Source organism: Rhamphochromis sp. 'chilingali', assembly GCF_963969265.1.
Source record: "Rhamphochromis sp. 'chilingali' genome assembly, chromosome: 7".
NCBI lineage: Eukaryota > Metazoa > Chordata > Actinopteri > Cichliformes > Cichlidae > Rhamphochromis > Rhamphochromis sp. 'chilingali'.
In genome coordinates this window covers 6195540-6222585 of record NC_137934.1, presented here as the reverse complement: position 1 = coordinate 6222585, position 27046 = coordinate 6195540, and the positions used below count along the sequence as shown (strand labels likewise).

Genomic DNA, 27046 nt, shown 5'->3' with positions numbered 1-27046 from the left:
GCACCGGGGAATGTCTAAGGAAAGATGGCGGAAGGAGGAGCGGCTGATCTGGATACCCAAAGAGGAGAGGTCGCGACACTGTTGAAAACACAACTAAGAAAGGGAGACACTTGGTAAGAATTGACTGTGATCTTTTCAAGGGCACTGCGTGGCTCTGGGCTGGGTCTGCTGAGCCTGTCAACCCCACGGAGGATGTGAAAGCAAAACGGCCGGGCCGTGTTGACAGTGAGCTCCGAGCTAGCTAACGGCTGCCTGTCAGCTTCATGTGTCAGCTTGGCAGGCTAGCGCTGGTTGAGCTCTCGCTAAGACTTAAAACAGTTAAACTAAACTTATATGCTGTATTTTGGTGTTTATATCCTTCACTTCCAAAAAACTGTGTCACATATTTTCTGTGGATGTGTAAGGAAGGCTACATGCCGTTTGAGTGATACAGATAGTTATCAGGCTATCAGCTAATTGGCTAGCTTGCCGATGATCCAAGCGGTTTGCCTGTCAGTGGGTTCATCCCCCGACTTCAGCAGGGCGGAGTCGAAAAAAAAAAAAAAACACCTGTCAAAATCACAGAGCCAGCTGGCTAGGCTTGTAGCAATCTGAACTCAACACGGCGGCTAAAAGCTACTGTTACAACTGTCAGTCTGTGTAATGTATGCCTCCCAAAACCAGATTTGTTTCGGGTACTCACCACAAGGTAGCCTCAAGGTAACCTGGTTTATAGCCCAATAGTTTAATGCACCCCACCCCACCATCCCTTTTATATAACTCTTGTCTTTCACATCTTGCTTTTAGTAGAGATGTTGTAATCTTGATTGCTTTCTCTGCAGGTACCTAGTGGACAGTCACTGGTTCAAACAGTGGAAGAAATATGTGGGATTTGACAGCTGGGACAAATACCAGATGGGAGACCAGAATGTCTACCCAGGACCGGTTGATAACTCTGGTCTTCTCAAAGGTAAGTCAAGTAATAGTCCATCTCTTTATATCTCTATTTTATCCCTTCTAAAAGTATATGATAAATGTATGGGAAAGCAGTTTTTGGTAGGTTAGCTTCGTGGGCAAGTGACATACACGCACACAAAAACATTGTCTACTAACCAGAGAGTAGCCTTTCTTTGGAGGGGGGTCATAGAAAACTCTCCAGCTCACCTTGTTCTTTGTGTGTTATCAATAGTGTAAGTGTTGACCCACAGAATGTGCTTGTTTAACTGCACGTGTATGACCCTCCCTCCCTCTAGATGGGGATGTGCTCGCCATCAAGGAACACCTCATTGATGAGCTTGACTACATTCTGGTCCCAACAGAAGGCTGGAATAAACTCGTCAGCTGGTATGGACTCACAGAGGGTCAGGAGCCAATCGCGCGCAAGGTAAGGGTTCAGTTATTAGCATAAGATTATGAATGGATTTTTTAACATTTGTTCTGCTGCCAGCTCAGATTGTTTTCTCATATACAGAATCAGAAGGCTTAATGTGCACAGTGACTTGTGTTGGGGTAAAAGGGAGAACATTGTGCTAATAAGGCTGTTTGGGGAAAATCAGACATGCAGCACTTTTGGAAAAGGAACTTTGAACTTGTGTCACTGTTGCTGAACAGTGAATAGTATATGACTATGATGACAGATATTTAACAAAAAGAACTGCAAAGAATAGTTAACCATTACATTCATTTTTGATGTAATTTGGTTGGTCAGGTAGATTTACACAGATTTACTCTGTGTACTCTACACAGAATCTCAGAAGTAATAGTGAAAGACTGGGTGTTTACTTATCACAAAGAAAAAAAAACAGTTGCCTTTCATTCATTTCTTTTATGAATGAAACGCAGTATGTGTGCTTATTTTTTCCATATTAGCATGAGAGTATGTAAGGTTTGCTGGAGTAAAAAAAATGAAGAATGCTTATATGTTTGTGATTACAGTTGAATACTTGTGTGTGATGGCACTTTTGCTATCAAAGCAACTCTTCAAATCTCGCTAGTCATGGCATCATGGCTGCTGGAAGCACTTCCTCTTCCCTCTCCATATCTATCAGTCTGTCTCTTGTCTCCTCCCCCCCCCCCCCCTACATTGACCCTCCTCTTTTGCCATGTATGTCATGTGGCGTATCGGGTAGCTGCAAGGTTTCTATTTTCAGGCAACGTTCTGGATGACTGAAAAGCTACATGGAGCGATCTGCGAGACACAACATGAAGGAGGTTTTCTTCTTCTTTTTACCCTGTTGTTTCTATATTGTCAACTTGAGGGTGGGGATTATGCTGGGGGGAACTGTAGGATTGTAGTCATTGGTGTGACACTGTGGCTCCTTCCGCTTTCCACTTGTGGTTTGATTGCCAACAATGGTGGAGAGCTCCTGCGTCCTTGTTTTCCAAGCGGAGGAATGCCAGCTGAGGTCACACTAAGAGAAGCAGCGCGTAAGCTTTTCAAAGGAGTGCGAGGAGAGGCAAACCAGTATAGGAGAAGCGGCGTGGGTGGCCTAAATGGTTTTGGCTCGGCTTTGATTTGAGAAAATGTGTCAGAGCTTGGTGGTGAGTTGGACGTTGACTGAGCTCACAGATGGGTTGTGCGCTGAGGTGTACTAGCCCACCGAGAGCCTTGAGTAGGGGAGGGTTGTGGTGCTGAGAGAGTCTAAGCTGTGTGTGAAGGACTTTTGCAGTTTAGTAGCGTGAGTGTCTGTGTGCTGGAGGGGCTCAGGGGTGAAATAAATAGGCTGGGACCCCTCAGCTGTTTCCACGAGGTGCTGCTAATTTAGGCACTTCACCCTGACTGTGAAGTATCAGGACTCCAGATGAGTAGAGACCAGCGCAGCAGAACTTAGTGTGCTTTGTTATCCATTTTGTTAAGCATTTTCTAGCACGTTAAACTTAGGAGTTTTCTTTCAGTCTTGCAGGAATTTGATAAACATGAGATAAGGGTTGCATCATGATTATTTTTGCCAGCTTGGTGTCACGGTTTCTTTTTGGGTGCCTAAACTTCTGTCAAAGGTAAGCTCAGCCATGATAACAATTGGACAAACATCATACAGTCAAAGGCTTCTGCTGGCATGACTGAGCCAAGCTTGCATCTATGTTGGAATCTTAAACATTTAGTTTTTCATGTTTTACTTCTGTCTGTTCAGCCTGACTTGTTACTGTTGTCTGTGGTGTAATGTAGTGCTACATTCCTGTTGGCTGATTAGTGGACGGTTAGATTGTGAGATTTTTACACAGTTAAATTTTATGTTCCGTTGTAAGTGCAAACGTTAGACTTCTCTAAGGCAATCATTTCTGAGTTATCTACACGGTTCTTTTACATTGATCTTTTTGTGTGGGACAGCCCAAAACCATACAGGGTTACTCATGAATTAGGCCCGTGTCCCTCATTCTTTGCGTAGTAATTTAACATTAGATAATCATGGTTTAAAGCAGTAAATTGATAATCATCCTCTTTTTGCAGGTGGTTGAACAGGGTATGTTTGTGAAGCACTGCAAGGTAGAAGTGTACCTGACCGAGCTGAAGCTCTGTGAAGACAGCAATATGGACAATGTGATCACCAAACGCTTCAGTAAAGCTGACACAATAGGTAGGCACTGCCTAAGCAGTAGTAAGCACTGGTTTCCGCAGAGTTCCAGAGTTCCTTGGATCTCAGTTCACATTTCACACTAATTATATATAAATACATTTACTGTTTGTGGTATTTGTGTTTAAATTAATTGTTTTTCCAACTATTGTTGCCACATGATGATTTATTTCCCCTTTTTGCTGCAGGGGAAACAAAGAAATCTTGTACATAAGACTAAGTGTTTTTTTGTTTTGTTGTTGTTTGTTTTTTGTAAGTATTATGCAGTTGTGACACAACAGATACACGCTAGTAAATGCCATATTGTTTGCCAGTGTATGGATACTAGCTATTGTATCCTTGCATTGAAACATGAAGTAAAAACTGTTGTTTTGTTTCTGTTGTTGTTTATAATTCAGCAGGCTGTGCCCCCCAGCCAGAGCTAAAGAAAATAAAATGGAAATGGAATAAATTTTGTGTTTTCAAAATTATTTACTCAAGCGTGATTGACATTTTTGTTTATCGAGTTAGATAACAGTAAAGTGCGAAGATTAGAAATACAGAATTGTGTTTATGTGCATGGTCACCCCACTAATTCTCATTCTGAGCCAGGAAAACATTCTTGGAAGCACAAATGATATACAACATAGATCTAAATATACCCTTGGGATTTCAGATATTAGAATCACCTCCTGCGTGCATTCAAACACATGAACTTAACACTCTGCTCATGTTGTTTTTGAATAACTGTGTCCAAGTAAATATTTACTTTATTCTATTGATGTAGATGATGGAGTTGTTGGTTTTTTTTTTTGTTTTTTTTTTGTATGGTTGTTTTATTTCACATTTTGTTTGTGCACATGAGTGTCATGCCTTTTTTTTTTTTTTTTTTTTTTTTTTTTTTTTTTTAAACAGCACAGTGTTAACTGCATCTTTTTGCTAATGTGTTTGTAGATATGATTGAGAAGGAAATGAGGAAGCTGTTCAGCATCCCTGATGAGAAGGAGACCAGGCTGTGGAACAGGTACATGAGCAACACCTTTGAGCCTCTCAACAAACCTGACAGCACCATCCAAGATGCCGGCCTCTACCAAGGACAGGTTTGAACTTTTCCACTCTTTTCTCAAATTCTCACTATGTGAGAAGAATTTGGATCTGGAGGGTTCCTTTTTTTCAAGAGAGGCAAGATATTTCAGAAAATTGTCAGATGTGTAAGAATATGGCTTGCTCTATAGACCGTCATTCCTGAGCTCAGGAAAAGATGTTTTAGTTCTAGTTTCCGTTGGATATGGTTTCCCTCGTATTGTTTGGCAGATACGAGTACTTTTTCAGGTCATATCAGAAAACTTGTCTTTTCTTGATCTACTTGGAATCTGCATCCAAGAGGTTATTTTTGTTGATCCATCCATTCTTTTTGTCTCTGCTCCTCCTATCTAAAATTAAAATAAACAGCTATTGCAGATAATGGAAAACCACAAGATTGTGTTGTTTAGCCTTTTTCTAGCTGTTGCAAGAAAAAGGCCTGTAAGTTAGAACACTTGAACTCCTGAAATTAAGATTCAACTTTAAAGACCTTATAGTAAAGCTAGTTTGAGGCCGGCTCATGAACTAGAATTTTCGCGCATAGAACCTGACATCAAACTGACTGCGGACTTTACATATTTATTAATTTAAACATGTGGCTGCAGTGACTCAGCAGGCATCACTGGGTTGTCCTACTTACCTGCTGCTGCTACAATCACGTTAACCCAGTAATGGTATTCAGTGTTTCCCACTGATAGGCAGGACTTGGAGAGGCTGGACAGGTAGAATAAGAGTATGCTTGGAGACTCAAGTATTTCACAGTTTTTATATAAGAGTGATGTTATCTGCAGTCATGTCACCGGTTATTTTGAAATTGTCCTGGATTGAATCTGGTAACAGCAGTCACTGTTCTGCTGTTTTTGAAAGCCTCTTTAATTAAAACCTGCACCAAGTGAAGAACTGCTTTATTTGTTGCTACAGTAAACTCATCAACGCTGCAGAACAAAACAAGGACCTCCGTTGACAACTTGGGTCATGACGCCAGAGTTGGAAGTCCGTCTGTGGGACAAACCTGGTGACATTTCTCTACATATTTAGAGGCACCTTGTCTACAATATCTTTTACTTTTTTCTAAAGTGTGGGTGTGCCTTCTTCTGCATAGTCATGACCTTACACACCAGTACTCCACCCTGCTGCCACAAATGGATTCTAAAGCTGTCACATATAAAATATAATAGCTACTTTCAGCCAATGCTTTGTCACAAGGATTCACCACAGGGGTAGCTCCACGTATTCCATTGGGGAGAATTTTATGGTAAATGGTAAATGGCCTGCATTTGTATAGCGCTTTTCTAGTCCCTAAGGACCCCAAAGCGCTTCACACTACATTCAGTCATATACACATTCGCACACTGGTGATGGCAGCTACATTGTAGCCACAGCTGCCCTGGGGCGCACTGACAGAGGCGAGGCTGCCGGACACTGGCGCCACCGGGCCCTCTGACCACCACCAGTAGGCAAACATGGGATATCTTGCCCAAGAATATTTGGCATGCAGCCAGGAGGCAGCCTGGGATCGAACCACTGACCTTCTGGTTAATGGCTGACCTGCTCTGCCACCTGAGCTACAGCCACTCCGAATGACGCTAAAGGGATTTGTGTGAGATCAAATCGGGGATCTTTGACTTGTTGGGAAGATAAATTCAGATAAAGCAAGCCAATAACACTTGGACACAGAGTAGAATTTCAAATGTCTGGTGTGTTTAAAGTAGTGGAAGCAGATGGATCCCTCTTTTCTTTCTGCCTTCTCCCGCAGGTTCTCGTAATAGAGCAGAAGAGCGAGGATGGCACATGGCCCCGAGGCTCCACGGCACCCAAGTGAGTGAATGACACACTGCCTGGCTTACATTTCTTTGGCTCTAATGAGTTGTACCACAGTAATGGAATCAGATTCCTACTTTGTACTCTAACAATACTGTCACTTTACTAAAAGCTACACGTAAGCAAAGTATTATTGAATGGCAGATAACTTGTATGTAGTCAGTTTGAAGAAAAACAGTAATGTGATGTGACACCACATCAGATTTCCTGCTGTGGGGATCTCTCCCATCGATCTTGCCATTATCTTCCTCTCTGGAAAACCTGCAGAATTAAAAGTGTATTGGTTTTAAAGTTTCCCTGCCACATCACTGCAGCGCTGCATCATCGTCAAAGATTTCCGCCCCTTGTGACTTTGCCTGAGTTTCCTTCTTTTTTTGCTCGACCTTTTGTTGCTGACATATAGGGATGGGTATCGTTTAGGTTTTATCCGATACCGGTGCCAAATCGGTACTTTTGAAACGGTGCCGGTGCTCAAACCGGTGCTTAAAGAATGGTGAACACAAAATTGGTCCGAAAACCTCTCATGTTCAGCTGGTTTTTGTAAAAAGATAACAATGTTAGCCTTTTCTGCAGCTATGGGGCATATATGATATCACTCTTGGCTGGAAGCAGTGCTTAAACAATGGAAAAACCACAAACTTTATCCAAAAACCTCTCATGTTTAGCCGTTTCCCTCTTTTTCTTTGGTCATTTTAGCCTTTTTGGCCAGGGTGAAGGGAGTATCTGCCATCAAACAAGAAGACAGCCGCATGTAGCTATGATGATGTTTGCTAGTTCACCTTACCTGCATTAATGTAATAACGTGGTTAGCCTACTCAACGTAAATTACACACGAACAACATTAAGCTACTCACGCAGAGAAGAACGGCTGCTGCTGCATCATCATCCTCATCATTTCTGCTACACTGGCAGGGCTAGGGGCCAGGACTCTCCTCTTCGTGTTTTGGGGATGTTGCTAACTCCGGGTCTGATAACAGGCACCACACCCGCAGTAGATGCGCTCGGTGTGAGGTCTCGCAGCAAGCTATCAAATACAGCGCATTTCTTGGCTTTAAAAAAAAAAAAAAATGCTATGAGTTGCCAGGTGTTTCATCGGATTCGAGGTGTTACCTCCTTTGACAGTATCACAGTATCAGCTTAAAGCACTTGTTGCTGCTGAGTTTGCATAATTTGCTGTGAAGTACAGCCAGACTTTTGACCGCTTCGCCTTGGGCATTTTTAATCTGTAGCTTATGGAATCAGAACGATGCCACCTTGAAACGAAACCGAAAAAAATATTGAAACTGAAAAAATATATTGTAACTGAAATAAATGTACTGAAAAATCTTGTATTGAAACCGAAAAAAAATTGATAGTGAAAAACAATTAATTGAAACTGTAATTTTTTTGTTTTCGCTTATAATTTTTTTTTTCGGTTTCAAACCATTTTTTTTCGGTTTCAAACCATTTTTTTTCGGTTTCAAACCATTTTTTTTCGGTTTCAATCTGTTGGCACTGTTTTGGCGTCCGGGGGCGCGGATTCCGGCCCGCATGTATTTGCTATATAGAGGTCACTAGTGCTGACCAAGCTGCCATCTTTCTCTCTTCCCGTCTTTCAATGGCTGCTTCAATTTCAGCTTGACCCTCCAAACCGCAAGTAAGTAATCATTTTTTGTCATCTTTCCTTGCTGTCCCATTGGACTGGACATTAGTTTAGTTTTTTTTTTAGCTACATCTGGTGTGGTAAAATGCTGGTATTAGCCTATTTGTCGTAGCAAGCTAGCCTGAAGCTAATATTTGCTAAATTTAGGGACACCCGTGTCTCTGTAGGAGTTGGAGGCCGGTGTTTTAGGAACAGCACAAGATCTCATCAACAGGCAGTGTTGGGCAGTAACGTAATACATGCACCGGAGTTACATTTACTCATATTTTGTATTTTAAATACGTATCTGTTACCGTTCAATAGGTGATATTGAGAATACAGTTAGTTTGTTGAAATAAGTGGATTACATGGCGGTATTTTCCTGTTTCATATGTTAGGCAATGGTCTCTCAATTTTTGGTAATTCCACGCCGGTGGAAACCCAAACAAAACGCGCAATAAGAGCCTCTAAAAATTATTATACAAAAATGATTTAATATGAAGGCAATAGCAGTGTTACAGGCATCGCCCTAAACAATGTAGCCTCATGGGCAGTGTAGTCTGTGCTGCAGGGAGAATGGACTGCCATACCCGTTATGTGTCTGTGAGCGAGGGAGGGAGAGAAAGGAAAAGTACGAGCTGCCACGGAGCAGAAACGGGAGCTGGAAGCATGTAAACATAATAACCACTGCAGCCAAAAAGAGTGCCTGACAAGCCCAGCTGTAAGTAAGCTATTAAGACTCGACTGTACACTGTGTTCGTGTTTTCCTCTGAAACAATAAGCTCCATTGGAGCAGCCTTTCAACGCCTCTCTCTGTCTCTCGCAAGCAGAGTTGACCCAGACAACAAAGTAAAGCTAGTTTTCAGCTACGAGGCCGACGTATTAGCCAGAGGTCCCTTTACTACAGTTCGGAGCCGCGGACCTGTTTTATATACGCGTGGGATAGTTTTCTATACGAGATCACAGCAAAAAGTGCAGCCTTACCTAATGTCCACCTACTGTTACTCATTTATATTATGATTTTAACATCTACTTGGTTATTGGTATGGCGAGTAGCCTTCAGTAATAGTAATAAATCACACAGCAATAGCACATCCATGTAGTTGTAAAGTATTCAGAATACATTACTTCTATAATCTTTGGTGGAATACATTTTAAAATTAACCTTCCCAACACTGTCAACAGGTTAGCACCTCATACCACAGTGCAGCAACGCAGTCTCATGAGTGCTGGGAAGGACAAGCCCAGAGCCCAAAACAGACAGTCCAGGAGATGACAAGGTTAGTAATTGTATGGTGAAAATTATACTTTGTTATTTTGATTGGCAAAAGAAAAGTAAATACAAAATCTGCTTCTCACATATAGGGCATTTCCAAGATTTTTTTTTTTTTCTTCAAAACTTCTTCAATTTCTTTCATTACAGCTGTCCTGTGCCAGATGTTCTGTTGACCCACAGTGAGAGGCATCATTTCATAAACACCAGGAAGACTGAAACTCATCGCCGGGATCAAGCAGGGCTCGTGATCTTCACCAGCAGCTCCCTCACAAGAAGGATGAACCCAGCATTTCATGAACACTGATGGAGACCTTTGCTTTGTGTAATGTTAGAAGTACTCAGATAATCCTCAGAGGAATATCTTTAAGTCCTGTAGAAAGTTAAATATATGTTGTGCTCTCTGGTTACTCTGGTATGAATGACTCTGAATTACTTTATGATAAATAACACACTATTGTCAAAAAACAGTGAAAGAATTCCAGATCACAAGTTTTTAGTTCAAATACAAGTAACAACCTTTGACTTTAATCAGGTTTTATTTAATTGTGTCAGAGAAAACATCATGTGCTCTTCATGTAGCTGAGTACATTCAGTGTTTAAAACAGAAGTTGTGCAGGTCTGAGATCAGCAGTTTTCTGAAACGCCAAACTGAGGTACTGTTAATGCTGATGTATAGTGACACAGTTACAGGGGTGATTAATCCTTTTGTCTTTAAATTTATCAATAAAACAGCTGCAGCTTTCACTGACAGCACATGTGGTACTTTAACCTTTGTACTGTTTTCTTCAGTTAATTTTGGAGTTACTACAAAGATTGAAGCTATAGGATGATCTGTCTGCTGTCACTGGGTGGTGCTGAGGTCTGAATCTGAGGACGGCTCCTGTAATCACAAACAGAACAGAATCATCACAAACTGAAATATAAAGTTTATCTCTCAAATCTGAAAGAGCTGATCCTTCTCTGTCCTCACACACTCGGAATCTGAAGTTGTTCAGTCCTACAGTTCTGCCAACAGCTGTTTATTTTTTAGTTGTTTTAAAGGCCTTATATACTAACACATTTTCTAATATCATGTTTACCTTTGAGTTGTTGATGCTTTATAAATGGACATCTGCAAAGATGAGATGATGGAGCAGGTTTCAGTCGAGGTTCAGTCTGCTGCTGCATCCTGGTCACAACATACAGAGGTGTTATCAGCTCAGTATTGAACAAGAAATATTAATGTTTCAAATTATTTGTCCTAAAGGACGCAAGCTGTACAGAGTATTGCACATGTGACTTTGTGAACATAATTCATTAAAAATAATTCGGACAGTTTTTTAACCTGAATATTTGTAACAAACTAAAAAAAAAAAGCTAAAAAAATAATCAGAGGAAAAATGTAACATTTTAACTTAAGCTGACAAGCGGAAGTAGTTGGTTTCAGTACATGAGTATCGGGCTTTGCTATTTAATCCGTAGCTATTGACTAATGAGGGGTTACTGAAGTGCCAGGTTTTTAAAATTGGCGTTAATGTCGTTCCACAAGTGGAAAGCGACAGAAAACATGCTGCTGTTTGCACATATTTAATAATCAGCTCTGCACAGGAGCAGAAGCAGAGTCCAGCCTGTTGCTCTTACAGTATAATACTCATAATAAAAGTACAGTAACCGTGGTTAGTCACCGAGCAGCCCGGTGCGTTTCTCTTGATTTCTTTAGTCAGGGTAAATTCATTCACCTGCACGGGTTAGCTAAACGAACTTTACAAAACAAGTTTCCCCAACAGCCGAGTGCTCATCTTAGCTAGCTAGTTCCTTAGCTGGCTAGGTAGCTAGCTAAGGACCTAAATTACGGATTAGCTTACAAACACATTTAACTTACCAAAAATAATGCTGTGGGGCCTCAGGTCCTCCTGTCCGGTAGTCCAATTTACTGAAGAACACCTCAGGCTGTCACTTTGAAATAGTCTGTAATGTAAACCTGAACCTCTCAGCATCTGCCATTTCCGAACAGACACGTGCGACTTTGTCCGTGACCGCAGCCGCGTCGTCAGTGTTTTCTCCAGTCATTGGTCAGCATTATAATATATGCAAATACATGCGGGTCGGAATCCCCGCCCCTCAGCGCGCCCCCGGACGCCAAACCAGTGCCAGCAGAGTGAAACTGAAATATGGATTGAAACTGAAAAAAAAAATTGTAAGCGAAAACAAAAAAATTGCAGTTTCAATTAATTGTTTTTCACTATCAATTTTTTTTTCGGTTTCAATACAAGATTTTTCAGTACATTTATTTCAGTTACAATATTTTTTTTCGGTTTCAATATTTTTTTCGGTTTCGTTTCACGTTGGCATCGTTCTGATTCCATAGTAGCTCTGCTCTAAAAGAACGTACATACCTGGACCCGCCTACTATCCTCGGAAACGTAAAATGATTGGCTAGAAGTGTATCACAGCTCAGGAAAAAAAAGCACCGAAATAAAGCACCGAAATGTGCGCTGCTTTTCGTTCTGGTTACTACCGTTTATGTCAGAACGGCACCGGACACCGGTACCCATCCCTACTGACATATCACTCCGTTTATTTTGTTTCATCGCTGTTTAATTTGATCGGCACTCAGCTTTCTGGAACAGCTCCTTATTTTCCACTCTAATTCATGATCTATTCTTTATCTTTTGAAGGTCATCTGGTGCTTCCAATCTCTCTGCTTTGCCAAAGATCTCGCCTTCATCTCTCACAAACAATCATAACAGCAGCTTCAACAGCAGGAAGTAAGGCATAGTTGTGGGTTGAATAGCAGAGGGGTGGGTTTGGATGGGAACAGCCAGAGATGGAGCCTGATGTGCAGCCTGGAGTTCAGGACAGAACTTCACGCTGAAGTCGCCAGAATGCTGGAAGGAATTGGCTTAAAAATTTGTTGCTTTTAACTTATGTAAACTTTTTCTTGACTCTTTTATCAGTTCTGTTTAGACTCATTCCATAATTCCATTACTGAAGCTGTTTGTAGCTTCTCACTATGAAATTCATCTAACTCTGTTTTGTACAGGTCTGTCTCTGGTTGTAATTTGGGTGTTCTAAATCTCCTGATGATGCATTTTCAGCTGTAAGAGCTGATAGAAAAGAGGGGGGAAGGGCGCTTGCGTTGGACTGATCTCTTAGAATTTCTTCAGTGACAGTAGACTCTCTTTCTATTAACAACAAAGCCTCTGGGTGCCTTACTCAGCTTCTGATTATATTACTCAAATTTGCAAATCTATTTTCCAATTGATGATGGCACTGGCTAGCTGTGGTTGCATGATTTGGGCTAATGTGGTGGTTATTTCATCTAGCAACATTCCACGAGGTTTTGCTTCTGTATGTTATTTGATTTAACACCAGACTACATCTAAATATGTCTTTCAGGAAAATTAAAAACTTAAACCTTGAACATTTGTTTAAATACAACACGACAGCATGCTGTCAGTCAGTTACTTTCAAGTTCATGTTCCTAGTAGATTAGCTGGTAATGTCAGATGATTTTTCTCCTGTTCCCACATAATGTACAAGACCATAAAGTTTCCAGTAGGAATAACTGACTCTAGGGTTCAGTGATTGATAAGATTTATAAATCTGTAATGCAGACTAGACTTCCTAATTTAAATGTCTTTCTAATACCTGCAGCCTCTTTGTGGCTGATAGTCCTGAGGGGAGTCTGCATGTGGCCTCTTATTAAAACTATGCCCATATCCACAAACTTCACAGAGACTTGGACAGAATCTTTGCATTTGTTTGCTAAAACTGACATGACTGCTCATTTCATCAGTCTTCATTTCCTGAAGCATAGACCGCAGTTGCCAAAAACTGTCTGACTCATCAGGCAATTGAATTTGGGTGGAATCTGCTTTTTCATAACTTTGGATCTTCCTTTCTGCATTTAGTTAAAAAAAAAAATCAAAATAAATAAATAACATAAGTCAGCTTGCAATGCCATTGTAGCTAACCTGGGAAATGGCGCCAGAAATACTACTATGTTAAGCTGATTATGCTACAGCTACAGGGTACTACTGCCTGGTGGCTGTAGAATAATTAGCACTCCACCCTCCACATGCCAGGAGCATTGTCTTGTCATACCCATTCAAGCCAACCTGTAACTGAATGATTAGCTGTGCTAATGTTAGCCAAACAGAGCAGTTTCTTACATTTAGACTAGCCTTGTACCCTAAATTTAAATTCCAGCATATACTGCCCTCTTAAGGCTTTTTTTTTTTTTTTTTTTGTGTAATGCTCTGCAATCTGTGACGGCAGTTTAACAGAAAGCAGTTTCTGTGCTTTTGACACAATGGAAAATTATAGTCTTGTTTTCTTTGTGTCCCAGTGTAAAATGCAACTTGGTTAACAAGTGAATGCATTACTCTCCAAAAAGAAATTCAGTTTATGCCCAGTCATGCAGCTCTACTGCTAGCCTACGTGTTGAGAATATTGAACTCTTGCCTAAATATATTGTTTGTTGTGTATTGTTTGACCCAGAGGCTCTCTCAGCCATGTCCAAAAGATACACATACACTCTGTGGGTGGAGCTTACTGCCTTTGCTGTCCAGTGGACACTGTTCACTGTTCCCTCCCTTCATGTAATGCGTGTGATTTACTGCATGCTGGAGTGTGTGTGTGTGTGTGTGTGTGTGTGTGTGTGTGTGTGTGCCTGCGCGTGGTAGATAATAGACATTGTGCATCACATTTCTCAGTACTGTTGAAATGCAGAAATGGTAGTCACAGGCTTGGCCACCTTAAAAATCAATATTGACAAAGAATGAAGGTGTTAAAATCAACTGAGCCTTTCTTTGAATTCGTAAAAGTATCACAATCATAAAATACTTTCTCAGACATTTTTTCAGCTCGCACGTCTGACTTGTACTTGAAGCATAGTTGCACATTTTTGCCACAGCCGATGCATCTTTTTCTGCACAGTCGATGGATTGTTGAATGCACAGAGTGGGTGACTTGGGGAAATTGGATCTTTACTCTCAGCAGCTCTCCTGTCCCTGATTCACTCTGGTAGCAGCGCTGTCATTTTTTTTCTCTCTGAATTATACATAGGGATTTTTTTTTTTTAAATTAATTTTTCCCCTTTCATATGAAGTGTTCCCATATTACATAACCCTTGTCTTTTTGATTCTGTGGTTTCGGCCTGGTCGGTTTAGCCTCAGCAAGTGATGCTCTGCAACTGCATTAAGTGTCACCGTCCTGCGAGGTAGCGTCCCCTGATTCTGGCAGCCAGTCTCTGCTCCTCTCACACACTCACTCTCTCCCTCTGTGTCTTTTGATCCCTTTACCTCTCCTTTCCTCCGAGCTCATTGCGATGCACATGTTCTGCAGTCTGAGTGACCTTCAGAATACGTTTCATCTGTTCCCACTTCTCACCTTCTCATCGCCTGCCTGTACACACATACTGCCCCTGATGATTAAAAAACCACTTCTTTCTCTGGGTTGGAGTTTATTTATTTAGCTCATCCCCTTTCAAACCTCTCATGGAGACAGCCATGACATATTAAAGAGGATGAAAGAAGGGTGTGTCAAAGTGTGATTTACTTAGTCCAGAGTGTCAGAGGTTGTGTTTTACCAGCAAAAGAAGGAAAAAAAGAGCAGGAATTTGTGCTAGTGTGCAGAGTAAAGTGAGAACAGTGATATATGCATGCTAGTGTGAGAAAATGGGATAAATTACGTGCTGGCATGATTGTGTTAATGTGTCTTTGTATGTATGTCTCGACTCCTCTCTGTAAATGTGAGTTGGTCCTGTGAATACTGCAGCCTCAGCTGGATGCAGTGGATCAGCTGCTTCCTCCATCCCCATCTCATTTCTCTTCTGTCATCCTCTCCCCCCTTGTACTGTCCGCCCCTCCCCCCCATTCTCTTTGCTTCTCCCGCCCTCCCTCTTTCTCTGTGCACCTCTACCTCCAGCAGCAGCAGTCTTGAGCATCCTTGCTGCTGCTGCTGCTGTTGCTGCTGCTATAAATATCTGCTGGTAGCCGTAGAGCAGCAGAGAGCAGCAGGCAGGCCAGAGGGAGGAGCAGAGGACAGGACGGCATAGGACGGGGGGGGAAACGAATTGAAGCAGAGAGGATAACGAGATGACAGGCGATTGAGCCCGAACAAGAAGACTGGGAGAAATGAGGAGAGGGGAGCTGACCAGTTAACTCTAAGACAGACCAGAATGTGTGCTTTCGTGTGCATTGAATTGTACAGTTTTAAAGGTTGGCCTGTGCTGGACTTGGAATCAGATTCAGGCCTAAACTTCACCTGGACTATTCAAACTGCTTCTGGAGCTGGATTGGCTTGAGCTGAGTTAAGACTAAGACTCAACAGTCAAAACTGGAGCCGGACCGTCCTTTCTGATCTCAGATACCCAAACTTTTCATACAAGGGACCCAAGAAAACCCCATCGAAGCTGCTGGCTGTCTAGTTTCGTGCGGACATGCAGGCCATCAAGGGCCGGGGTGGGGCTGAGATGTCATGCTCCTGTGTTGCTGGTGGTGCCTGAGGCCTGAGGCGGTGGAGCTGGATGGCAGGAGGGTGGACCACCGAGTGTTGAACTGCGAGGCAACTGCCTCCACCGCCATCGCAGCAGTTTCCCTTGACCAGTGGGAGCCAGAAACGGCCAACGCTGCTTTATCGAGCTCCCAGAGGTCTGCTGATTGCTGCAGCTGGGCAGGCCTATCTTAAGGCTCTTAATAATTGTCTAGGAAGCTGTAAAGAGAGGGGATGAAATAGTGAAGCTGTGTACCTTCTAGTCTTTGTAAAGTTTTGTTGTTTGTTAAAAACTTTAATTTGATTTAGTGTAGATGTTGTCTGTTAGTATTAGATTTCTCTGTTCATCAGTGTTCATGACTTTCCACAAACGACCCTGTTTAATCTCTCAATGTCTGTATGTTGATTGTACAGTGTGAAGAATTCGAGCTATAGTCTACCATCCTACCACCCTTACAGCAACAGTTATGACTACTCGGACCAGAGCAGGCAGAGCGAGCGCTCAGGCTTGTGTGGACTCTCAAACCTGGGCAACACCTGTTTCATGAACTCTGCTGTGCAGGTAATCTTTTCATGGAGCTCTTTAGAGTCTGGAACTATGCTAATTAGCGCGCCAATGTTTACTCAAAATTCTACAGAGAAAACTTCAAAAAATAAAAAATCCAGTTAATTTGAAAGATATTTTTCTCTCCTGTTTTTGCGTTTTAGTGTTTAAGCAATACCCCTCCGCTGACGGAGTACTTCCTCAAAGACAAGTACACAGATGAGCTGAATGAGGACAATCCACTGGGCATGAAGGGGGAGATTGCCAAAGCCTACGCGGAGCTTATTAAACAGCTGTGGTCAGGCAAATACAGCTACGTCACCCCGAGGCCTTTCAAGGTAATTCCTTGGAAAAAATATATTAAATGTGTGAAGGAACCTTCATCTTTGAATCTTCACATGTGTTAAAAAACTATTTTTGATCGATGTTGGACAGATGAAGGCTTGCATCAATCTGTAGGAGCTAATAATCTCATGATGGCACTCCCCAATGAAATGCATAAACAGACATGGACATTGCATGGCCGCCGGCCACATCCAGTCCATTGGTAGGCCCTGTGAGGTCGATGGGACATTAAAACATAGTTAAAAAATCATTTTTCTCTCTTTTAGCCACCAAATATTCCCCATAAGAGAATAGCTTATTTTGTGTTTGTTGTTGTTGTTTTTTTGTTTTTGTAGTTTGTGGGAAATGAAAATTTGTCACTTGCACTTTAATTTGAGTGTTTTATTAAGGTGAGTGTGTTTATCCTGAAATTTTGATGGTGCAAGTAAGCAAATGTGAATATTGATCAATGTCTATGAAAGATTTGAGTTTGCTAGCCTGGAAGCTGTCAACTAACAATTAAAAATATTGATCCAGAGTGAAGAATTTTAAACAACATTCATTTATTTACTGCAATTTGGATTGAGAAATACAAGAATTTGAGTAATGCAGAGTGGGAACAAACAATTGAGTTGATGTACCCTCTGAGAAAAAGAAGTATTTGAGAATGTGCCCCTTTCCAGGTGAATTGTGACAAGATGGATCAAAGACTTTGTAGGAAACCTTGAACTTCAGTTGAAATCACAGCAGACAATTTTGAGTTTTTCTCCTTGGCTCTGGATGAGAGCTGCAACACAAGCGAGTTATTATGTTTGTAAGTGAGATAACGAAAGACTTTGAGCTGGCAGCAGTGCACTCAGTGAAAGAGACAGACAGGGAGGGATTTGTTCACTGTCGAAATTTGACAAGGACAAATGTCAGATTTAAGTTAAAGTGATTGAAAGTGGTACTTCTGCATTGTGTTAAACACCAGGAGCTGTCGTGTAAGCCAGTGCTGAAAATGAACCATGTTGTTGTTAATTAAAATAGTTTTCTAGTATAAACAGTTTTAATAACTTCATCAGAGTCGCAGACTTTCTACAGATAAGGAGACATGCTCAAAGATGTAAGTTCTCTTTGAATTGAAGTTTATCGAAATTGAAATTTGACAAAGTTTAACATCCAGGTACAGCTCCTCAGTTAGTCACATTTAGACCTCATATACACTAACCCTGACTTTAATGCACTTGTTCAGGCCCAAAACAGACTAGATTTTTCTCACTCAGATGAAGTAATTAATCTACAAGCAAAATAGAAACAGCACTTTGTATGAAGTTAAAGGTATTTGAAATTGCTTCTGGGAATGTTGATTTAATAGTGATAAAATATTGGTGTTTTTAACTATGCCTTTTTCATATTTTTATTAGCTAATTGCAACAGCTAGTCTTAATCTTATTGCTGAGCGTATAAAGGTTAAAACCATTTCAGTTTAAGACCTATGGGCTACAGAATAGAGAACATGGACATCTTATATTATTTTGAAAGAAACCGGTTACTCAGTGTGATGTATTATGATGAGGCCGACTTGATTTTGCTCCTCTACCCATGTGTTTTTTCCAAAAAGTATGTTTGTTTTTTTCTCCCCTCCCCACTCATCCAGACACAGGTGGGCCGCTTTGCTCCCCAGTTCTCGGGCTACCAGCAGCAGGACTCTCATGAGCTTCTGGCTTTCCTTTTGGATGGCCTACATGAGGACTTGAACCGCATCAGAAAGAAGCCCTACATTCAGCTCAAGGATGCAAATGGTCGGCCTGATAAGGTGAGACCAGCGGCTCATGAATGGATTGATAAAAGTAAAAAAAGAAAAAAAGAAAAAAATGATTTATTTTATTTATTTAGTTACATTTTATTAAATTTTTGTGTATACCTGTTTTTTGTTTTTGTTTTTTATGCCAGGTTGTGGCAGAGGAGGCGTGGGAGAACCACATTAAGAGAAATGACTCCATTATTGTGGACATCTTCCACGGTCTTTTCAAGTCGACTCTGGTGTGTCCTGTGTGCTCGAAGGTCTCTGTGACCTTTGATCCTTTCTGCTACTTGACCCTGCCACTGCCCATGAAGAAGGAACGGACACTAGAAGTTTATTTAGTCAGACTGGACCCTCTGGCCAAACCCACACAGGTAACAAGCTGAGCACAGAGAGGAAAAAAAATGACTACTGTAAGCAGTATCATGCCATTTCATGTATGAACAGCAGGCAGTAATCATGTTTTTGTTTTTTTTCCCCCTCAGTACAAACTAACTGTGCCGAAAGTGGGCTACATTTCTGACCTGTGTACCTCCCTGTCCAACCTGTCAGGCGTGCCTGCTGAAAAGGTAGAATATTTAGCATCAGCCTGCGCAGGAATCCTGCCTCTGTTATCATGTTGTAATGCTGACATCTACTTTTTAATAGACGTTGTCCTCTGAGCTACAGAAGCTAGTGAGGGGAAATGTTGCATATTTTTCAGATAAAGGGAGAGGTGAGGAACAGGGACACAAAGGATAACTAGAGACCAAGGGAACTGGAATTCAATATGTATGAACCTGCTATTATGCTGTTACACTACATGTTGCACAGACAGAATAGCAAAGCTGCCACACTAATCAGTGTGGTCGTTTATTTTCTTGTAGGTCTGTTTTAGGTTATTCATTTTTTTCTCTACATGACTTCTCTCTGTGTGGTTCGTCAAGGTCACAAAGTGAGATAACACGCAAGGGAAATGAGTCAAAATGAGTCAAAAATCACATTGTATTTCCTCCATATAGGCTTAATTAAGCCTGGTCTTTCAGATCCGGGTTGCGTTTACAGCAGTGTATCCTACTGTCACTCAAAGCCTGCGCCATCCTGAAGTACTAGTAAAACAAACCCCAGAAACAGGTCTTTGGAAGTATCCCTAGTTCCTGCAGTGCAGATACAAAAGAAAGGTGCTTTTTTTTTTTTTTTTTTTTTGCAGAGGTTGAGAGGACTATGAAAGAATTTAAACTATGAAAAAGATCATTTCAAATACAGGCTGGTTAATTAAGTTCTAAAAAGTTTTTTCTCATGATTTGAAGTTATGTTGCCCGTCATCTTAAGCTCGTCTTACCAATCTACTAAATGGCTTTTTAAGATGTGTTGGCAGATTAATTTAATTGCTGGCCATAATTAGGATTCTCAGCACTGACTCTCCCGTCTCTTATCCTTCAGATGATTGTAACTGACATCTATAACCACCGTTTCCACCGGATCTTCGCCACCAATGAAAACCTCAGCAGCATTATGGAGAGAGATGATATTTATGTGTGAGTGTCAGATATGAGCAGCTGACAGACAACACGTCTGCAGATTATGTAGATATAACAAACTGCAGGCATGTGCCATTTTCAAAAACGTAGGTTTTTTGTTTTGTTTTTTTTACGCTAGGATGCTGAGTTTCACTTTTCATTGGTTTGTCGACATCTTGCTTAACCAGCGTGACTCTAAAGGATTCACCACATGTCTCTCTGCAGCTTTGAGGTGGCGGTGAACAGAGTGGAGGACACAGACCACGTAGTGATCCCAGTGCACTTGAGAGAAAAGTACAAGCAGTCAGGATATAACCACACGAGCACGCCGCTGTTTGGACAACCCTTCCTCATCGCTGTCCCCAGAACCCTCAGTGAAGACAAGCTCTACAACATGCTGCTCCAGCGCCTCTGGTAAGTCAGCAAAAATCGACAGGCTCTTTTTGCAGATAATCAACGCTGTGTCGTTTAGAAATAGAAAATAAAAACAAAAACTTGTGCTTGGAATAAAAAGTGGTTTTGTGTTTGCAGTCGGTTTGTGCGATCTTCTGTAGAGGAAGAAGAGGACGACTGTGAAGAGACACAGCCATCTAAACAACACACTGTTAATGGTAATGCCACTAATGGACTGTTGGAGGAGGGGTCACCGAGTAAGTGCACCAACACAGTTTTCTTGTAAAGTTCTGACCTTTTGAAATGCCTTTTTTTTTTTTTTTTAAAAAAGTGTGCTGCTTAGTGTTTGCTGTTAAAAGCTCTACTGCCGTCTTTCAGGTGAGATGGAGACCGATGAGCAGGACGACGAGTCCAGCCAGGATCAGGAGCTGCCCTCTGAAAACGACAACAGCCAGTCGGAGGACTCTGTCGGTGGGGACAATGAGCTTGAGAACGGTGTGGTCGGCCCACAGAATTCCACCAAAGGACAGCAGACGTCCGGACACAGCAGGAAGAGACTTTTTACATTCCAGTTCAATAACATGGGAAAAACTGACTTCTCACTCATCAAGGAGGACACCAGGCAGATCCGCTTTGACGAGGGACACCTCCGACTTAGTGGTAGGAAGCGGGTTTTACTGTTTTTGTTTTAGCATCATTGCAATGGCAAATAGAAAAGTTGTTTTTTTTTGGTTTTCCTCGATCATGTAATCACAGCATTAATCAATAATTGAAGTCATTTTAACTGCTGTAAATATTACAGCATATTTACGTTCTGCCCATCTTTTTACAGACCGCTCTTATCTCTCCTTGGACTGGGAACCAGAAATCAAGAAGAAGTATTTTGACGAGACTGTTGTTGAGGTAAAACTGATGTCGGGAGCTGCGACATTGTCTGTTTTCACCGTGTAACTGTTGTAGTGCAGCAAGACGCTGAGCAGTGTGGAACATAATCATGTTGTGATAACTGCACAGAGAAGAGCAGCAGGAAACCGAGGTGACTATTCCAAATGTCTTCTAATCAAGAGCCCACAGGTTTGAAACTCTAGATCTACTCACTAGATGATGCCGTGAATAAGTGCATCTAAGTGTTAAAGTAATCTGTAAATATTACCTCTTACTCCACGCATTTTAATCTGAGGGAAAGGAACTGAGTAGGGATGGCTACGATAACTTTGTATTAAACAGTGCCAGGGCTAAATTTATTTAACGGTAATTATGTAATGGTATGGACAAGCTCCAGCGCCATCATTTCTGCTCTTGCTACTGGAGAAATGGAAATGGTCTATTTTCTACTTGTTACTCCAAAATCAATCTGGAAAACCAGTGTTTTGGGGCTCACAGTGTAACTGGTGAACACCTGGTCCAAACCTTTCTCTCCTGTTCACTAGTTAATGTTTTTAAATGCAGATTTTATTTATTTTTTTTATTTGCTTTTCAGGTTGCATTTGGGTACATTCAAGCTCTGATTCTGCATTTACTTACTGTTTACCTACATCCAATCAAGCCCTCCTTATATGCTCCTGTCTAAAGAACTTGGACTACAAACTGAAACCAAACTGTTTTCACTGCCAGAAAGAGTCTTATTGTCTGTATGGAGTTAACCTATACTACTAGTAATGATAGTAGAAAGGACACTTCACCAGTCTGTGATGGCACTTTCATGTAAGGGTTCAAACATAACCAATGTGTCTTAACTTTGCACAGTTTGCACAGCTTTTGACAGCCTAGTCTACAGATTTACAAGTTGTTGTTTTTGTTGTTGTAATTGTGCTATGTAATTGTAATGTGTTTTAGGATTATGATGATTAGGATTATTAGATAATGGTGTGAAACAGTGTTTATAACAGTTTAATTTATATTACATGTACATTAATTCTTTTTGGTTTTTCTCTTAAAACCTATTATAATATTAATTAATATTATAGTTGAAGTACCTTAAGCAGTACTGTTGAGATTAACAGTTGAGGTCTTGACAACACTTATCTCTAACTGTACTTTTAAACGGCTTCTTTCAAAGTTAAATGTTCTCTTTTGCCACAGATTTTAATTCATGTCATTTCAGACAACTAATTCAGAACTGTTTTACTCTAACAACTATATGCTCGTGTCTCTGGGAGCAGGACTGTGACAAGCACGAGAGCATGGAGTACAAACCTCAAAAAAAGGCTTTCTTCAAGCTGAAGGACTGCATCGAACTGTTCACCACAAAGGAAAAACTGGGGGCAGAGGACCCTTGGTGAGAAGCAGTGAAAACAATTCAAAACACTAGTTGTTGACGTCTGGCTGGTTACAGCACCTAAAAGGTGATGTATCTTCTCACAGGTACTGTCCCAACTGTAAGCAGCACCAGCAGGCCACAAAGAAGCTGGACCTGTGGTCTCTGCCACCAGTGCTGGTGGTCCATCTTAAACGCTTCTCATACAGTCGCTACATGAGGGATAAACTGGACTCACTTGTTGACTTCCCGCTCAGGTAGACACACACACACACACACACACACACACACACACGCACACACATTCACAGGGCACTGCCTTTTTAGCAGTTTATCCAGTGTATGTCCTGCTCATTCTTTTCAAAATCTACAGTGTGTGTATGTGCACACTAACAATATACCCTTGATGAGTTAATGACAAGCTGCTTTGTTGTTGTGTGATAGATGATTGGGGTTGCTGCATAATTTTTTTTTTATGTACCGTAATGTTTTGTAGTCAACTCAAAGTTTTTTTTTTTCTGAGGGAGGAAAAAACCCAACAGCAAATGATTGTTTCCCAAAAAGGTAGGACAAACATGGCATGTGCTCAAGGACATCAGTGTTGACACAAGTTGTGTGTATTTCTGCTGTAAGGCAAACAGGTGAATTGTGAGTTTGTCTTTTGACGCTTCAGCTTTCAGTTATTAAAGCACATAATTTAAATGTTTAATTTGTTGTTTTTCTGAATAAATTTTGCTACACTTTGATTTGTGAGTATTATATTGTGATCGCTATAATACACAAGATGTGAAAATTGGTATCTGAAAATTTAAATAAGTCATATTTTATGAACTTTCCAAAAAACCCTTCAAATTATTTTCAATATTTTGTTTTTAGATGCTTTTTTTGCATATTTAAATCAGTCAGATTTTAATGTTGGTCTGAAACATGTCGGTGTGATAAATATGGGAAAAGGGTAAGAAGAAATGCAGGGTCTGATCCTGATTTACAACACTGTACATGCTACATGTTTCTACCTTCATCACAAACACACCACGCTGAACGTGTGCAATGACGGCTTTTTCGTGTTTGTTCCCAGAGATCTGGACATGTCTGAATTCCTGATCAACCCCAATGCCGGGCCCTGTCGCTACGACCTCATTGCTGTGTCCAACCACTATGGTGGGATGGGAGGGGGCCACTGTAAGACTCAAACTCATGCAATCATGTATCTTTTTTTTTTTTTTTTTTAAATTAGGATTTATAATGTTCCCGGATTTAATTTCAACCCCATGAAAGGTCACTGGTAGAAAGAAGAATGTTATTGTGGCCTCTGAGTAACCAGACAGTTTAAATCTGGCTTGTTGTGAATCTGTAAACTGTAGAATGTCTTTTATTAGTTAGTAATGCTGTTAGAAGTCACAAATTGCTTTATAACATAAGAGCCAAGCAGTGGGAGTATATAAAATGACACACAGAAAGGGAAACATGGTGAAACGGGGCTCTAACTAATGGAAATTTTCATGACTACAGGATTTCCAACAGAAAAATAAATGTAATCAGAGCGGTAACTTGTGTATCTGGGCTCTTTTTGTTAAAATCGATACGTCTCCCACACAGTTTTTGGCATTGCCACGTTTCTACTCTTCAAATCAAAGCTTCAATTTGGTGCATAAACTCTTACAAATTTCCTTTTGAATGACTAGATGATTAATCATTGAGTAATTTCTGCTCTAATTGCTGTGTTTTCCTGTCTTTTAATCTTGTGTTTGTTACTTTTCAGATACTGGTTATGCTAAAAACAAAGACGATGGAAAGTGGTACAACTTTGATGACAGCAGCGTGTCTCCTGCCAGCGAAGATCAAATAGTGGTGAGTGTCCTCATTTGTAAAAGCCACAGACAGCAGGTCCTACTGCATTTTTATTAAAGGCAGACTTGCTGGGCAAAAAAAATTAATTATGTCATCAGAGTAATGCACGTATGTGCACTGTAATGAGGATGAGTTATGTAGTTGCCACACAGCCTGAGTTCTCCAAGGCATCCAACTGTTCTGAGACCCCAAAAGGTTGATTCTGTTCATCTGGACGTAACATTTTCAGTGGTTTCTCCCACTGAAATGCTACGTCCAGATGAACAGAATCAACCTTTTGGGATTTACTTACCTGGATGATTGAGCATGCATCATGACAACTGTGCTGAGATTTCCCAAAAAGTAAGTGTGGGTGTGTGGTACAGAGAGCTCTCTGTTCTGTGGTGGGGAGGATGATTGAAGCCAGACAGGTAAACCCTCACGGAGATGTTTTCGTGCATAGAGAGCGTTTATAAAGGCTTTCACATCTTGGAGGCAAACTGAACTTCAGATGTTCTGGAAGAGATTTAGCGAGCCACCCCAGAGGAGACCAGCTCTTTCTGTAAACAATTTTTGAAAATGGGTAATGGCTTCATACATTTTAACAAAGTATATACGTTTCAGCAGAGGATTTCTTTACAGCAGGACTTCATTTTGCTTTTAAATTCATGTTTGATGGCCAACTGTTGGAGATGTTATGTTCCAGGAAATAACATCTCCAGTAGTGATGATGTTGCAAGCATGAATACTGTATGTATCCTAATCTGAGTTGATGGGATTTAAAGAGATGAGACATAATCTATACAAAAACCAAAGCTAACAGTGTATTAGTCTGTCAGCTTCTGCATCCCCAGCCGCTCATTAAAAACATCGAGAATGTACAGTTGTTCTAATTGTTGTTGTGTTTTGTTTTGTGTTTTTTAAAAGGACTGAATGTAATATTAGGGACTACTTTCAGTAACAGATTAATACCATGGGTTTATATGAAAGATTGCTGTTGTCTGCTGATTTGTGGACTACTGTTCTGCAGACACATTTGACCATGGTCAGTGGTGATTGTGTTAACTTATTAGCCAAGGCTGTTTGGCATGTTCATTTGACAAACTGCACGAGTGTTCACACAGCTACATGCGACAGCTACAGAATAAAATTACTTCTCAGGCATCTGCTAGTGCCGCTAAGTGCATGTGCATGCCACGTTGTTGGCCATATTATTAAATTAAAAATATTGAACATGTAAAACACGGCCACACTGATAAAGATGTGGCACAGCAGATGGTTACATGTATTCAAAGCACACACTTAATAATGGAAACTATATGAATTAGTACAACGTAAAATGGCGAATCCCGTTAAAGGAAAGAAATCCAGACCCTGTACAGCTGTGATGATGCAGAGACAAAAGCAGTTTTATACTAGTCTGTAAGGACTGTAACCTGCTGTTCAAGTGAGCCTCAAGTGGTCATTAAAGGGAACTGCATTTATCTGCACTAAGCATTATCTTCATTTTTTTAGACCTGGATGCTTCCATTGAAAAGAGATTTGGTGGTCTAGTGAATATTTATACAGCCCGCTTTTCCAGTTTATAAAAAATCTTTAGTGACTACATTTCTCATTGTTTCTCAAAGGAAAACAAAACGGAAAAGTTGGTAAAAGTCAGTTTTCTAAGGTGAGCCTGACTCCATCATGTCAGTGTAGCTGAGTGACGCTCTTTCCTGTTTTGTTTCCGTCTCTCTCTGTAGTCCAAAGCAGCCTATGTGCTGTTCTACCAGCGCCAGGACACAGTGAAAGGCACCGGCTACTTTGCTCTCGACCGAGAGGAGGAGGAAGAGGAGGAGGAAGATGAAGAAGAGGAAGGGGAGGATGAGGAGGGCGAGGAGAGGAGGGAGAGAAAAACCGCCTTGTCCGCTCAGGGAGGCTTGTCTGCTGCCGCTGCCGCCGCTGTTCAAAGCGACGACGAGGACCCTAATGAGAACCAGTGCAGGAAGAACGACGAAGAGCAGGAAGACGAGGAGGAAGAGGAGGCAGCGGAACAGCCGCCCAATCGAGACGTCGCCATGAAAACCAACTGAGGGAAACGAGGACATGAATATATATAGAGAGAATGGGATCTTTCCATCCAAAGCCATACGGACACACGGCGTGACAGCGGGCGCCACTGGTCCCACCCAGCGGCTCGGACTTAGCTGCTCGACAGGAAGAACCACTGCGGAGACATCAGCTGTTGGGTCAGGGGGCTACAGGGGTACGCAACTCTAAGAAATCAGGGCCCTCCTCTGTGGTTGGATCACTGTGTGTGTTTGTGTGTGTGTGCGTGTGTGGCCACGTTCGTTTGTTTAGAATTTGCTCACTTGCTCTCTGAGAAGAGTCACTAAACAGCCGGGATCTTTGTTTTTTTTTTTTTTTTTTTTTTTTTTACAGCTATGAATCTCAGTTTTATTATTTTTTTAAAGTACATATCTTTAAGAGGAATGCATTTTTGGCATATCATTTTAGCATCATCGTTTAGATTTTGTAAATATTTTAAACACTGAATTGTACCGAGTTTTCATGATGCGCTGAAACATTTTTGAACTTGCACAATCACCAACCATCCGCCCCGCTT

General features: G+C 41.2%; 1 protein-coding gene and 1 long non-coding RNA gene across 5 annotated transcripts; one reads left to right on the top strand and one right to left on the bottom strand.

The window, feature by feature from the left end:
- On the top strand, positions 1-26858 carry usp15 (ubiquitin specific peptidase 15). 4 transcript variants are annotated; one of them, XM_080886108.1, is made up of 22 exons: positions 1-113; positions 822-949; positions 1233-1363; positions 3428-3554; positions 4485-4630; positions 6370-6431; positions 11989-12078; positions 16223-16370; positions 16517-16690; positions 18316-18474; positions 18612-18836; positions 18948-19031; positions 19885-19979; positions 20187-20375; positions 20493-20611; positions 20733-21014; positions 21187-21257; positions 22517-22632; positions 22719-22868; positions 23690-23793; positions 24374-24462; positions 26184-26858. In XM_080886108.1, exons 1-22 carry the CDS (start codon positions 25-27, stop codon positions 26511-26513), a joined length of 3108 nt encoding a protein of 1035 aa, XP_080742234.1. In that variant the 5' UTR covers positions 1-24; the 3' UTR covers positions 26514-26858. The 4 variants fall into 4 exon arrangements, with proteins under 4 accessions (XP_080742234.1, XP_080742235.1, XP_080742237.1 ...); XM_080886109.1 differs by lacking the exon at positions 11989-12078; XM_080886110.1 differs by lacking the exons at positions 1-113; positions 822-949; positions 1233-1363 and adding an exon at positions 1443-2190.
- On the bottom strand, positions 10080-11422 carry LOC308399113. The gene is made up of 3 exons (XR_013972074.1): positions 11193-11422; positions 10411-10499; positions 10080-10211 (listed from the first exon to the last, which is right to left on the bottom strand). It is a non-coding gene; the product is annotated as an uncharacterized lncRNA (long non-coding RNA).
- Positions 26859-27046: the final 188 nt, after the last annotated feature.

Excerpts from the sequence above, each read along its gene's own strand:
- usp15 (XM_080886108.1), top strand. The coding sequence starts at position 25 with ATGGCGGAAGGAGGAGCGGCTGATCTGGATACCCAAAGAGGAGAGGTC. Across the intron at positions 20,612-20,732 it reads GTTGGAGGAGGGGTCACCGA|GTGAGATGGAGACCGATGAG; the intron begins GTAAGTGCACCA and ends GCCGTCTTTCAG. Across the intron at positions 22,633-22,718 it reads CTGGGGGCAGAGGACCCTTG|GTACTGTCCCAACTGTAAGC; the intron begins GTGAGAAGCAGT and ends ATCTTCTCACAG.